The sequence below is a fragment of the Mycteria americana genome, chromosome 2 (genome assembly GCF_035582795.1).
Source record: "Mycteria americana isolate JAX WOST 10 ecotype Jacksonville Zoo and Gardens chromosome 2, USCA_MyAme_1.0, whole genome shotgun sequence".
Classification (NCBI taxonomy): Eukaryota; Metazoa; Chordata; class Aves; order Ciconiiformes; family Ciconiidae; genus Mycteria; species Mycteria americana.
Window position 1 is genome coordinate 53,554,531 of NC_134366.1, and position 16,056 is coordinate 53,570,586.

The window sequence follows — 16,056 nt, forward strand, 5'->3', positions numbered from 1 at the left end:
GTATTTCCACAAATTTAAGCCGACTTTGAACATTCCGGCTTTCATGATATTTCTTGTTCTCTTCTTTATAGTGTCCTGGACTTTGGTTTTAGGCAAAGTAATTAATATCTTTATGTCCTTAACTACAAACACTTAAATTATTTGAAACATCTTTTTGTCATGAAAACTCCTCTTTGGGGCCTTTTTTTATGTAGTCATTTGCTACAGTTAACTTCACAAAAATCCTACAACTCCGAGAGTATGGAAACTCAGAAAAATGAATTCACTTATGGGAAATCTTTGCAGCATTTTCATTTATCCATTTGTTTTCTGGTCTTTTGTATCTCTTGGGGTACTTGCTCTCCCAAGTTCTTTGCACTGCGCTAACCCTGTAGTTGGACTCATTCAGGGAACAGGAAAGCAATTTCTGAGGGAGGGAGCTGGTAAGGAGCAAAAATCGTAGAGGAAACTCACTCTGGCCAAGACGGTGATTCGGCTGCTGCTCACCTCTTCTTACAAAAAGCATCTGGGTGGAGGTATGCCCACAGCCTTGTGCAAGTCCTAAGAGGAGGCTTGTGTGACACATCAGTTTTCTCACCCTGGAAATCCTCCCTATCCTTAAAGCTTTACAGGGCAGCGAGCAAAGGCTATTTTATATCACTCTGGTTATGACAATATGGTACACCAGCAAACCGCTTATTAACGTGGCCGTGCTTTGGGCAGGAGGCTCTCTGGCCAGAGACGTGCCGCTGTGCTCCTGCAGGTCCCCTTCCTGACGGTGTCCCCAGCAGCATGGGTCAGCCCTTCCCAGCAGAGCCAGCCGCCCTCCATCAGGGCCGGTGTGCTTGCTGCTGAAGCGACCAGAAGAACAGAGGATAGAAAAGGCCAACGAAGAAGCCCTATGTTGTCACCGCCTGCCCCGGCTCTCTACACAGCAGGTGTATCTCAAAGGCACAGTAGCCGGAGGCTGCTATGATCAGCTCTCACAAAGATTAATTTTACATATGCTGCTTCAGTATAAACAGTTCGGGCTAATGATTTAAGCAGATTTTTGTCTTTATACCTGATGCTTGTTCATACACTACACTAATTTCCTAGCAAACATCATATGCGTATTGTAATGATGAGATGTTCTTCCTCTTTTCATAGTATTTGAAATGACATTTGCAAAAATACAAAAATGATCTATGGATTTTTACAGCCTGAAACTGCATTCAAATATTTGGGGGGGGGGGGGGGGATGAATTATGAAGACTAGACTGATTATAAATGGGTGTATAGCAATTGCAAACAGCAGATAATTCATTAGGCCAACATGGAGGAGAATACCAGATATTTAAAGAACACTTCCATGGTTAAAAAAAATAATCCAAAGGACATGGAACACATTGAACAATGTTTATAGTTACTATTGCTACAGTATAGAAGCATCTCAGTTACAATACATATCCTGCAGAGACTTAACACAAGCTTTGTAAGTGAATTTTCCCATTCTTTCAGAGGAAGGAAATCCAGAGAACCAAACTGTGTTTCAGATGTGTGCTAGACTTCCAAAACGCAGTAAGAGAGGAGATCCCACTTGACCCACCATGGATCCCTTTACTGGGCTCCAACTAAGCAGTTGTGGTACCTACATTTGGCAGTGCCTCAAACAGCAGCTCGTGCCTCCATGCCAGGTCAGTTTGACCTGGCCTGACTATATTAGCACAACCAATGTGACAGACTGGGTACCCTGAACGTATCTGAATCATACCCAATTCTGCCTCCATCTCTGATGGCCAACTGTTTTCTACTTCAGAAGACTAGATTACTTACATTAAGGATTTAGGAACTTGAAATAACCTGCCTATGGGGTATGTATGTTCTGAGATCACCTACTCTTAAAGACAATGTAACTAACCAAAAATTAAGATAAATATGTCAATAAACAAAGAATATGTATAAAGTATTGGGAATCAATATCTACATGCTTACATTTCGTTTTGGAGACAGGCAGCCCAGAATATCAGTTAAAAAAATAGCAAGTATTTCATCTCCTGCTATGTTGAGGGAGTTAGATGGTCCCTTACATTTTCACTCTTCAATAACAAGGTGATAAACAAAATACAAGAGGTGTCTCCACTCTCACATCCTTATCTCCTTTTATTCTCCCTAATTCTTTTTCCCCCTCTATAAAAAAGTACAGGAGACACCACACCTTCACACTTTATCGAGCACATTATCCAAATTTGTCCCTTTCATCCTCTTCTGGGACAGGGAGGGTAACAAACTAGTCTGATTTCGCAAATCCATGTGTGGTTTTATGAACAGGTATTTAAAATGACACATGGACATGTCCCAGTCCCCAGATGCCACCACAGATAAGAAAAATGAAATGTGTTTCTCTTACAGAAGATGTAGGCCAACAAATCTGGATCTAATTAAAGTGATACATTAATTTGGGAACTAATTGTAGTAAGAATTCCTCATCCTGTATGGAACTCTGCTTTCCAAATAATAAACATCCTCTGAGAATTACCATAACTACATAGCATGAGTAAATTTTCCAGTGCTGGCTGCCTAAAAGTATGGCAGAATCATAAGTTTCCTGGCAAGAAAAGTATCTGAATATGATAAAACCACAGTTGCAAATGGTATTAGGAGATACTGAAAGAATAAAAAATGAGATCTTTCTTTGCTGCGTTCACTGCATCGATTGTGTGCCCCATATGAGTGTTTAAAAGCCTTTAGCACTGCCATGCACAAAACTGCCCTTGGAAAACTTTGGGGAAAATCTGGCCATTCCCCCTCAGAAACATTAATTTCTGAAACAACAGGTATCCATACAAACAGCAGGCTTCCATGCAGACAGACTACTTAAGGAGAAAGTCCCAGCTGTTCAGGACCTAAACACTATACAGGTCTCACAGCAGCTTTCCTGCTTACAGGAAAGCTTTGGTTTCACCAAAATAAATGGCAAATGCCAAGCACACCACATTTTTAGGAACCCTCTTATCTACTGAGCCATCTGATTTTCAGATGAAGCGGCAACCTCAGATGAAGCAGCAACCTTGTGAATTCCCACAAAGAACCGACAGGAGGAGAGCAGATAAGGCTTGCTAAGTGTGAAAGTACCAGAACTGACAGAGAAACGGATGGGCAACATCAGAGACTGAAACCTTGGTGGAAAGTTTTGTAAATGGTTGTCTTCATTGCTGTCTTACACCATTTTTTCTCTGCAACTGGTCCCAAGCTCAGAATAAGAACAGAGCAGAACAAAGATAGAGGTTTTTGTTCTTTATCCTGCTGGTAAGTGGTACCATTCTGTGGAAGTGTTTTGGGGGGCTTTTTTTCTCACCCCATTAAAACCTTAAGAAAAAGTAAGTTCTTAAAAAAAAAAAATCTATTAGAAAACAGTTTGTTCCCAATAGACAACGTGGGATATTAGTTACAGATGTTATAAAACTTTTCCTGCTTTACTGCTAACTCCAGTAAAGCAGTTGACAGTGTGTTTTGAACATACATACACTCAAAAATATGAAATAATATTTGGCAATAGCTATAAAGGAGCAGATTCTGAAGAGCATATTACTGTACAAGAAGTCAATCAACAAGGGTCAGTGAAGCCATTTTTGGAATGAATTACTTGTGAACTATTCAACTGACCAAAAGGTAAATATGCAGAGCGTTATTACAATGTTATTCTTTAAACAGAGTAAAGAAACAAGGTTCATCACAAGTAACCTTAATATGGGATGTTGCAACACATGTGGTAATTTTGGTCTTCTGCATTATTTTGCTATCAGTCACAATATCACATTTCATTATGAACTGTCCTCAGCATAAATAATACATGTAGAAAATAAGATACCCAGTAAGTATGCAATATTACCTTCCATTTGAGAAAGGCAAATGAGTTTAATGAACTTAAGGATAGGTCACATCTTGGATATTTCATATTAAAAAACAATTTCAACTGCAATGAACAGATTGCTTTTGTTTATAATTTAGGGAGGAGCTAGAGCAGAACAGTTTCAGCCTTCTAAGATCCAAAAGAAGGCAGCAATCGAGATTTTTACTACTCTTCCAGAATTCTAGGAACCTTATGTGCTTTTGTACCTGTAGCCTTTAAATGGCTCTTTGGGGACATTCGGGTTGAATCAGACAGTTATGCAGCTCTACACGTATTTCTATTAAGTTTTGAAACATGTTCTTTTTTTTTTATTTACAAAAAAATGCAGACAGAGCTCCAGATTTAGAATTATTTGGTATCTATCAATGATATCTGATAAACCAAATCTCCTTAACTGCCAAGATCTTACAGGGTTTTTTTGTCAGACAAGAAATTAATAAAGTCCCAAGATCACTCAGCCCTGCGTTGTTTTATATGCAAAAGAAATAAGCTACACATATGCAGTGTGGCATCCGCACATATTATCGGTGACTTTTCCATTACTCTCCCAATATGGCAGTGCATACCACTGACCCTCATCCACAGGGGTGATTGATTGGGGTAATTTCCAGCCTATGCATCTAGTTCCTTCTGCTCCTCCGGAATGGACACAGGGACAGCAACACAGGGGGATCCCAAGTGCCAGACAATTATTAAAGCAACAAGGAGCTATTCAGCGGGGAAAGGCAGAAGGCTGGATGGAACTTCCCTCTGGGCTGGATTTGGCCCACAAAATATAGTCTGGATGATGCCAGAATGAAAGGGTAAATTTCATACGGAATGAAAGGGATAAAATAGGCTTTCATGGAATGAATAGCTAAGTAGCTCCCAAGACATATGAAATCTTAGTAGCCAAAGACTGAAAAATTGTAATAACTACTGTGTGAGCACTTTACAGGAAAAAAGTGCCTGCCAAATTCATGTTCTGATGCCAGAAATTCTGAAAATCATGAAAATCCAAAAACAAAATCTGAAAAAGCAAAAATATGGTCATTGCTAAGTTATGGGAACAGCCCTACTGACTGTAGGAATGTTGCCAATAAAATTCTCAGAGCAAAAGCAAGAATTGCAAAAATTATTCTTACCTTATTCACTTTTTGTGGTACAAGGGAAGCATCTTTTAATGGTCAAGTGGGACATAAAGCCAAATGTGTGCACATAACCTTCAAAAGAATGATTAAACTGATTCTCAGATAAATGTTTGTCAAGGATCTATATTTATAAAAGATTAAAAAAAGAGTACAAGTTCAGATGAAAACAAGTGATTCTTTCTTTCTTACTGCCACCTGTCATAAATTAGCCTTTGGACAAGGACAGTTATGCTGCTGTTGGAAAGCCCTTATTTACTCCTGGGTATGAAAGTATAAAAGGTACCAACTCCGGAAATTAATACACTACTGAAAACAAGGACTGTCTTACATGTTGAGCCTGTACTTTCATGCATGGGAACAAATTCTTGGCAGAAAATCCTGTCCTTGACCTGTGACTCTCAGGTATCAGAGACTGACCACGATATAGGCAAAAAGCCGTCCTCTGGAGCCTTGGGAGGACACACAGTTTCCCTGTGGAATCTAAGGCTTCTTGTCAACATACATGCATCTCCCCCACAAAAGTGGCCATAAAAGCAAGGCAGTAAACAAAAACAGCTGAAAGAAACAGGTCTGCTTGGCAGAGATGAGGAGAAGTTTCACTGGCCAGTGGTACCTTCAGGTTATGCAATGCCATGCTGAGCATAATGCTCCTTATTCTAGAAGAGCCAAAATATTGCACAAGGTGGCCCTGTTCCACCCAGACATCACCCCCTCCTCAGCACACCAGACACTATACCATGCCTTAAAAACACTTTGGAGGAGAAAATAATTTCCCCTTTGAGTTAAGAAGAGCAACAGGTAAAAATACTTTGAGAGAGAGAACTCAGCAAGTTGCTGAGCATGCAATTCCTTGCAAATCTACAGGGAAGGCCAAGCTGAAGGTTGTCTGAAGATAGGGATGAAGTTGGCCAACATCAGGGTCAGGAGTTGGATTGCTGCTGCTGCAGCTACACAGATCCACAGCCCAAAAGTCACTGGCCGTGTGGCCACAAGTCCATTTCTCCAGAAAGCAGCCATAGTGTGACAGGCATGGGAAAAGACTCTTTCCTCCAGTCTTTGCACAGATCTGATGCCTCTATCCTGGCTTGAGAAGAAAACCGTGTCCTATTTTCTACTATGTTCATCCTTGAATTTTCAACAGTCCATTTCTAAGACTGCATCAGTTTCTAATCTTACACATTTATTTACATGCCTCTTATTCCTACTCTTACCTCTTCACTACACCTGGCCACTGTGGCAAGCATTCTCCTTTCCCAAAGCTCCTTTAAATTTAACCTTCTCCCATATTATGTGACAGAGAAGAGTATTTCTGCTTTTTCTGAATAACTCAGTATTATTTGCTATGCCACTGTCCTTTCCTGGGTTGAAACATCTAATCATGTCAAGTTTAGCCATCAGTTCATCGCAAAATGGGGAGGGTGGAAGGATATTTGAACCCTCCCTTTCAGTTCTGCATCAGCTAATGACCTGGCATACAGATAAAGGTATAAATTAGTACCATTTCACTGACTTCATTTGTCTATGAAAATGTCATCCAGTTGAAAAACTGTCCCATGCAGTTAATAAATGGACAAGCCTGTTGATATGCAAAACAAATCAGTTCTCTAGCTGAAGAAGAAAACTTTCAGAGCAGGATGACCTCTGACAGGAAAAAGCACAAGAAGAGCATCCTCAAACTACAAAATAATAAACTTATACAAAAATTCTCTTGTCACATGAACAAATCAATAGCGATACTCACCAATGAACAGCAGTAGCACAAAAATTAAGTACATTAGTGAACAAACGAGCTGCAAAATGAAATGCAGGGAAGGTTAAAAAAAAAAAAGTCTTACGTTCTTATAATTAAAACATCCTGCCTCCTTCCCTGAACACTTCCTCTCCTCTAACTGGCAATCGCCTACCAAAATTCATCCTTGGAAGTGCTGGCAGAGGCAGGGTGTGGACCGGATTCAGAGGCACAGGTTTTATCACTACATCTTCCAATTCCACTCAGATGACACAATATTGAAAGCTGTCCACCACAGTTATACCATTGCTGTCATCAATAAGGCTAGAGGCTGAATGATGGTTTCAGTTTTGGCAGTGTGGACCAACCTCAGGAATTGAGGCTGAGTTTGAATTGGAAACGGAGAAATGTATTTCTTGTACATACCTCCCACATATGTTACAAATGTGCATCTAACATAAAGTCCTGGGATGAGATCCTTGTGCCAAAGGCAAAATTCCCATCAACTTCACTAAGTTTGCAGCCCTGAGTTACAAAAGTAAGCAAAAAGTAAGGGAAAAATCTTTTGCTTGTTAACCCAAAGTCTTCAGCTTTTCAGTGTGCTCTCAACTGTGACATATGCAGCCATCATATTCAAACCCCTTCTCTTTCTGCCATATCAAGGAATGGCATATCAAGCATATTCCCTCACCCTGCAACAAAGGGAGCCCTGGCACACACCCACCGCTCAGCCCAGGGACAGCTACAGCCACAGCTGATGGATACACACCACTGGGAAGAGACTGTGCCCTAACCCGCCCTATTGTATCATGCACTGTAATTGCAGTGAACCAAACTGGGATGGGAAGATACGGAGAGCCTACAGATAGGAAAGATTCTAGAGAGTTATACTGCGTTATACTAACCGTGCGAATGGACAAATTTCTGGAGGCATTTCAGTAAATGCTCTCTTGAATATCTAAAACTGTTTTAAATTACTGGCCCTTTTACATTGAGGAGACTTGGATCCTTAACTTACACAGATTACAATTGAAGGACTAATGCATCAACTAGTAAAGTGTCCTCTAGATGCTTTTATCCCTCAGATTTCTCTGAAAGCAATGTACAGTCAGTTTTTTCTCAGCTCACAGCAGTGCAAGATCAGCCCTAAATTAGAAGATTATGGTTTATCCTTCAGAGGAGATACTTTTTCAGACAAATGGCATTTGGTCCTGTGAGAATAGGTGTGACGTTGCCAGTTGTGCCATCTGAATTACATCAGGCCTCAAGCTGAATGGAGCCCAAATTAAGATCATGAATATAAAGATTTCTTTCATTGTGTTTGTTTAGCTGTGTAGTCACGTCACCATTGACTGCCTGCGTGCTGTCTGCGAGCACAGAACAAATTATGAACTTGAATCTCTCTCTGTTCATCTCCACTCTAAGTCTCTACCAAAAAAAAAAAGGTAAAAATAATCCCTGAATAAAAATGACAGTGATTTATCTTGTGAAAACTCTAGTCCTCTGGTCTGAGTTACAGAAATGTAGGCATATTATATCTTCAGTGCAGTCCTCATTTTGCTTTAAGTTTTTACCATTTTTTTAAGTTTCTATGCAATCACATGTTATTCCAAAGAGTTCAAATAGCCAAGGAAGAGACAGTAAGAGGGAGTAAGTATTCCCCTAACTTTAAAGGGTTCAGATGGATAAAAGGCTTAAGCCAATATCCACTAGTATCAACAGCAATATGGTGCCAGTGGCTATCATTTAACAAAGTTTTTCAGAAAAACAAGACTTCTTGATAAGAACTTCTATTTTCTTAAGAACATCCAGTCAACAATATCTATAACTGATGTGATAGTAATGACCCCATTGAGTGTCTGACAGCGGCTTCTAAGCATGCTAACCAGCACTCCAGAAAATTATCAATTTGGGGTCACTGGACACTGCTTACCTACATTTTCTCTCCAGCTTTAAAGGGTTTTGTGGATCCTGCTCTTTCAAACTTAAGAGCCAGTTTATTTTTTGCAGGTGGCTGCTGTGTTTTGGTAGCGTATGAAATGGCTTCAGAGTACTTAGTATAAATAAGGGTTCTGAGAACACTACACTAAACAGAATATGGTATCACAAAGCAATGGATCTGCTTTTTTCATACTCAGTTATCTTTTTTTTTCTTTTTTTCCCCACAACTCTGACAAAGATGCTGCTGTCCAAGGAAGTTATCAAAAGCATAAAACACAAGACAGCAAAAGCATTGCTAAGCCAACAGTTCCCAGCTTCCTCTGATAGAGTCCACTTCCTTGTTAAGTGCTGCAGCTCAATGGCTGAAGACTTTCAACCACCTCCCCTCAATGGTGTTTTCACCTCTTCCCACCCAGCCCACCTGTAACAATGAAGGCAATTAGCTTCACTGCCTCCCTGAACTGTACAGCCTGGCTGACCTCCAACAAGATCAAGAACTTGGAAAGGGAAATGGCTGTTGCCTCTCGTAGGCAGAAACAAACAGAATGAACAGTTTGGGCGAGACGAGATGATGAGATGCTCTTCCATGCAGCCCTTGTGGACCATGGTGCTCTCCTTGTACAGTGCTCTACTCCAAGGAACTGGCAGCCTTGGCAGGGAGCATCACTGAGGGACTCAGTAAACGGACTCGTAAATCAGCTTGTGATGGAAATGCAAAAGTTGAGGCTTGTACAGCCAACCCTTTGTACCCCAACAGCACACAACTCTCACTAGAACAACTGCTGCATGCTTCAGGCTATTGCCTAGCCTCTGACTGCCAGCCCGCATCCATCACAGCAGCTTTCCAGTGCTACCTCTCCAAACTCACAGTCATTACCAGCAGCAGACACCTGAGAGAACTTGGCACCTATGGGAGGAAACTAAATGCAGGAGGTTTGAGTACCTTCTCTTAGTTCTTATTCTCAAAAGTGACTTACATACACAGCAGCTTATGAAGCATTTTAGATCCTAAGAACTTGTGTTAGATTTAGAGAAACTGCTGAAAATTCAATTCTATGTTTCACTGCAAATTAAGGGTCTCAGAAGTTTGCACACTCTACATAATCTTAAAAAATGGGGCTTGGGTTCCCAAGTAACTTGGCCAATTCTGAAAATTTTGCCCATGATCATCGTTCATTCCCCTAAACATTAAGCTGCAGAAACCACTCCCAAAACCAAGTCTGGGAAACAAATTTGCAGTCGCTCAGGGTAGCTCAATACTTAGCCTGTTGAGTCACCATAATGACCACAGAACGGATGGATTATATGATTTTAATAGGTCAGACACCACTGTTTTTTCCTTTACAATCACACATCCTAAAACAACTAAGAAGTAGTTGAGATAAGTCAGACACGCGTGCCCACACTCTGTTTATTTTGAAAAGTCATCACCTCTTCTCCAGATGAATGCTGTTATATTTGCACCTGACCATACGCTGCTTCTCTTCAGTCAAGGACAGGGATTGACACATGCATGCAAACAGCCTGCTGGAATAACAGACGTATTTTTCTAAACACAGCTTTGTTGCTCCTCTATTGTACTAGCAGTTTTTGTTGCCAAGTGAAGGAGTTAATCCTGCCCATAACTGTGCCTGTCTTTTGCAAACACAACTGAAACTAAGAAATTACCAACATGCAGTTCTGTTTTTAAATAAACACTGATATGATATCTCCAGGTTGTTTTTCTGCTCTGCAGTTATGGTTGGTTGTTAAGACAATAACCCTAGCAGTCTCAAATACATAGGCATCCCAATGTGCTGCACACTGTACAATGGCTCATGGAGGTTACTGTTAAAATACGCTCATGGAAGAGAGAAATTAATTTTCTTCCTTCGACTGACTTTCCTGACCACATGGAAATTTTTTTCTCATAGGACAAACTGTTACTGGGCCTCTCCTGAAAATCACTCTGTGAAAAATAGTATGGAAGATAAGGGTGAAACTCCATGAACACAGCATGTGATAAGTAACACCCCAGCCCTCAAACACCACCTGCGTGATTTCTGCTCTGCTCCCCACTTCATGCTTTTCTTCCTACATAACTCAGCACTAATGCCTGTTGAGTGGCTTCAGCAGTGCCAGGCAGTACACTTCTTGCTCTGTTTCTCCAAGGAAATGAAAGGTGATGCAGGACACGTGAAGTTCCAGCCACAACGCAGTCAGTAGGATTTTTGGTTTAGACCTTTGTGGTGCCAGGATTTTTCACCCATTTGAAGTGATATTCAAATCCAAACTGGTAGATGTTACCTTAAAATGAAACACTTTTGCCCCAACAGCAAAACCGTGCTGACAGCTGTTACCTATTTTGTGAAGTGTCCTGAGATGGTGGCCAACAGAGCGTTGAACAAGAGCGAGGAATGATTAATATACAGAGAGCATAAAAGGAAGTAACTCCATGTAGTAGGCAATAAAGGATTAAAAAACACATCCTGTGTTTAGCAGGTAATGTGCCACAGCTCTGCCTCAAGAGCTCTAGGGAACCGTTTCAAGTGCTCTCCTTTCACATTGTATAATAACACTACTGGCATGACCTCTTTCAAACGGCAAATGGCACAATCTACTCAATAAAAACCTCTGTTTGTTTTCTTTTCTCTTCTCCTGGTATCAGCTGAGCGCTACATGAAACCAAAAGAGAAGACTGTCCCCGCCCTCCTTGCCTATCCCCAAAATTTTGATCTTGAAGGGGAAAGAAGCAGCAGGGCAAGGCACACTGGAGAGAACATAAGATGCAGAGTGTAGCTAAGGCTGGGGCTGTAAAAGAAGCGAAAAAGAAAATTTAGTAATGAATCCAACTGGAATAGGTTCTCCTCTAAAAAGCTCAGCCTAGGATCATAACTGGTGATTTCTACACTCTAAGCTGGAGTGCAGGCAGTCAACAGTATGACCCAGAGAAACACACACCCAACAAGCTGGCTGAAACAACCATCAATGACTGCTTTAACGAACCGGCTCCACTTGGTTGTACAGCGAGCGAGGCTGGTGCTCAGGTGCAGGGGACAATGCCGCAGCTGGCCGACGGGGAGTGGGCAGCAGTTACCAACACAGTCACTGCATCTCGGCTGCTCTTGCAATGACTGGTGAGCAAAGAAGTGATGTTAACGAAGTAGCAATGGGATATTTACCTTGAGGTTTCTTTTTCAGGAGTTTACTTAAAGCACTGAGTTCATGTAGGTATGAAAATGCCACATAGCAAATTACATGAATTTGAAACATATATCTACAATAAAAACTGAAAGTTTCAGGTTTTCCTGTGGTTATGAACCTGCAAGCCATTCCACACAGGCAGATCTTTATGTCCCTGATTAACCTCAGTCAACTAACTTAAACAGGGCTGTGTCTGATTAAGGTCCACATTCACAAGCTTCAGAAAACGCTTTGTATAAAAATTTGGTTGTTGGCCAACTCTGATTGCTGCATGTAAGTTACATCTGATAGGAGCAAAATGTGTCCGTTTGCAAGAATTTAAACTGAAATTTCCCTCGAGACCAGGACAGCACTATTTTTCTTGTTGCTTTTGTAGTCACTGCCCTGGTGTAATTCCCCTTTTCTTGCCAATGTCAAAGCTGAGTGGGGGAGAGGTTATTTTTCAAAAGACAGGATAAAACCCCTCGCCTCTAACTTCTGAAGGCTTCAGTTTATGACTCACTGTGTCCACAGTGAAATGAAGTTGTGATCACAACTCCAGACCCGATCCAACACACATTGAAATCAATGGGAGTCTTTCCGTTGACTTCAGTGGAAGCTGGGTCACGCCCTTAGCAGACACTAGCTGCGCACATAACAAAACCACCCTCCAGTTCTGGATGGCAGAAAATATGGTCAGCCTGGAAACAGCAGGGATCCCTGAGGTCAGAGATTGTCTACAACAAAAAACTAATACAGGAAAAACCAACAGAGAAATGCTTCAAGTGCACCTGTCTGCACTCTGCCTCTTTCTAGCCCTATCAGCCCAGACGAAACTGCGTCCAGAGCAAATATTTATCAAAAATACAAAAAGAGCATATCTTGGCAAAAGCCAAAATCTGGCCCAGAGTAGAAAATGTAGAATAATTATTCAATCTTAAATAAAATTTTCAAATAAAATAAATATAAGCTTGAAGAAATGAGCTCAGTACAACTTAGAAGCTAGAAAAGACTTGCATCAGACTTTGTAGCGCAGTTTTACCCTTGTCAAACATGAAGGTCAACGTAGGCCTTCTAAAAGAAGGGGAGCATGAGCACAGCCAGTGTCAGACCCTATGTTGTATTTTAGCAGACCACCAGCAAACAGCTGTATGTTGCCTTTAACATTCTTCATATGGCTCCTATATGAAAATAGTAATAAAGAAAAAAGCTCACAATGAGGGAGAGATAAGCTTGAAAATGAAACTCATAAAACAGTTTTATGAGAGTTTTGGGACTGTCAGAGAAAGGGCGGAGGAAGAGCATACACTTTGGAAAGATTAAAACAATGACTACGTGATGTTGGTAAGAAATTGATCATTGTCAGGACAAAAAGCCAGGAGCAAAAAGGAATATTAATCTTTCAATAGCAGAGCCCATTTAGTTTGGATGATACAGCATTTGTAGGCTGGTCTTCACCTTGGCTTACACATCCCGAGGACTGACACACTATTATTTGAACAATTTTTAGGTGGGAGAGGCGGAGGTACAGGCAGACTGGCTACCCTTGTACTGGCAGGTACATCTTGACATGGTGTCTGAGAGTTACTGACGCTTGGTACCCAGAAATGTCTCAGGAAGGCCTCACTTCTTCCACTCAGCCTGTCAGGGCCTGAGCTTGGCAGGTTGAGGAGAAAAAAGAAGGCCCTTCTTCAGTCAGCTTTTTTATACTTATTTTTCAGCAAATCAAGAAATGCACAATGACGCAGGGATTTTGTTGAGTTAGTTAGGGGCTTAACAGACATGTACTGTATAAATTAAGAATAGGGAGGTCCTCTGGGGCTTGGCAGCCTGTGCAATGTCAATAAGTACACTGTACCACAGGTAATAGCTGCATCCCGACACCCTGCACTGACTAAGCACTTGCAGGAACCGAGAATGAGCAGAGAACTTGTAAAATATGACTCAAACTTGTTAGCAAATTACTGGGCTAGAACCCTCCCCCCACCCCCCCGACATTATTCCCATGTTTGAGTGTGATCTCTTCATTATACCTCATTATACCTGTTATACCTCACATTTTGGGCTGTATTTTCGGACTCGTTTCCTATTCCATTTAAAAAACAGCTGGGAGAGAGGAATATCTCTGGAGGTAAAAAGCTGACATTGTTCATGATGAACCTCTCTCTCTCGAGATATATATATATATATACACACACACGGAGCATGGATGATGAACCTCTCCGGCTATATCTATCTATATATACACGGAGCATGGATATAAGTCCTGTGGGTGACGGGTTTTCTGCCGCCGGTTGCTCCCAGCAGCTGCCTCCCCGCAGCCCTGCCCAGCCGCCCCCTCCGAAGGCGCTCCCGCCGCTGCCGCCCCCCGCGCTCCCCGTCTCACGCAGGGGAGGTGCCGCCCCGCCACGCCGGGGGCCGAGGGAGACCCCCCCTCCCTCCGCATCGCCCCACACCCCCCCGGGAGGCGCCTCCGGGCTCTGCACCGACCATCACCGCCCCTCCCGGCCCGGCCCGGCCCGGCCCGGCCCGGCCCCGCCGCGGGGTCCCGCCGCGGACACCTACTTCTTGCAGGGGATGAGCGCCTTCCTCTCCTCCAGGATGCGGAGGCGCTGGTTGGGGCCGTCGTAGGAGACGGCGGCCCGCGTGTTGCGGCCCGTGCCGTGCTCGTAGGACACGGTGCGCCCTTCCCACTGCCGCGGCGCCTGGCACGGCTCGGCCCCCGCCGCCGCCGCCCCGCCGCTCCGCAGGAGGAGGCCGCCCACCAGCAGCAGCAGCAGCAGCGGCAGCCCCGGCCCCGGCCCCGGCCCCAGCGGCCGCCGCAGCCGCAGCCCGCCCGCCGCCCGCGCCATGCTCCGCGCCCCGCTCCGCGCACGGCCGCCGCGCACGGCCGTCCCGCACGGCGCGCAGGCGGGCGGGCGGGCGGGCAGGCCTGCGCCGGGGGGGCGGGGGCGGCCCGCCTCCAAACCCGCATCACCTCAGCGGGGAGAGGCGGTTTCTGCTCGAGCTGCTGCGTACAGGCGGGATGGGAGAGCAGGAGGCAGCGGGGCGACAGGCGACGGGGACCCTCGCCCCCCTGTGCCCCCTCCTTGCAGCCGGGGTGATCGGGAGGGTTTGCTTGCCCTGGCTGTGCCTGCGAGGGGTGATGCCAGAGGGGCACCTGCAAGGCCCGAGCCTTGGGGTGCTCCTGGGCACTCTGTGTAGGCTTTGAGAGGGAGGGGATACACGAACAGGAGGGGCACCTCCTGGGTGAAGCCGCTTTAATGTTGTTTTTTTACTTTTTCCTTGCCAGTGGCTCCCCACAGACAGTGTCACCAAGCACATGCATACCTTCATCTCCCACTGCCCTCTCGGGTTTCTCAGCCGTTGTTTGCTGCCCGCTCTGGATGCGCTTTCCTCTCGCACAAAGGGAGGGGAGAAGCCTCTGCCCCACAGATACTCTGCGGCACCCAGGCCTGAGCCCTGCCGGACCCACGAGGGGAAAAGCCGGTGGCACCACGGTAGCTGGCCAGGGCAGGCCCAGGAGCTGCTAACGCTGAGCCATGCTGGCCACTGCAATAACCTGGCTTTGAGTTATTCTTGTTTTCTCAGCGAGTCCCTCAAAGACTGGGGTGCAGCATTTGCCCTCAGTGGATGAAGGGCCCATAGGTCTTTTCCGTGCACAGGGAGTGGGGTGGGAGGGAGAGCCTTGCTCCCACGTGGGCATGCCGCTCCGCTGTGTCAAGGGTGCATGGCCATGGAGCACCACGGAAACCAAAATTTAAAAAAAATCTTGGAGAAAGTCTGAAATCCGTTCTCCTACCCATTTGCAGATGCGACTGTGGTGGACAGAGGTGGGGGGAGCGCAGCGGGGGCCTGACTGTCCGCAGAGCGGCCCCGCACCGGCGCCGCGCTGCCCCGGCCCCGCACCGGCCCCGCGCTGCCCCGCTCCCGCCTCGGGTCGTCCCGCCGCCGCTTCGCTCCTCCCGAGCAAACCGGGCACAGAGCGACTTCCCCGCCTGGCTGCCCGTCCGCCTCACGCGTTTCCCCGTCCGTGCCGAGCTCACGGAGGTAACTCTGCAACGCCCTGGAGGCGACGGGAACAGCCGCCGGAGCTCCCCCAAGCCCGCAGAAAGTTTCTGCTCCGTGTCCCCTGGGAAAATCCAGCGTCGAGTTCAGCCCCGCGGGAGGGGGGCTCCGGCCGGGGCTCCGGCCGCGGCTCCCGCGTTCCTCCCGCCTCCTCC

General features: G+C 44.7%; 1 protein-coding gene across 1 annotated transcript in view; it reads right to left on the reverse strand.

Annotated features, from left to right (window-relative positions):
• The window catches only part of EPDR1 (ependymin related 1), a 31,409-nt gene extending 16,658 nt beyond the window's left edge, over positions 1-14,751 (reverse strand). The window contains exon 1 of the mRNA XM_075493461.1: positions 14,399-14,751. Coding sequence (XP_075349576.1) covers positions 14,399-14,685 — 287 coding nt within the window. The 5' untranslated portion in view covers positions 14,686-14,751. The remainder of the gene's footprint in view (positions 1-14,398) is intronic.
• Between the last annotated feature and the right edge of the window lie 1,305 nt (positions 14,752-16,056).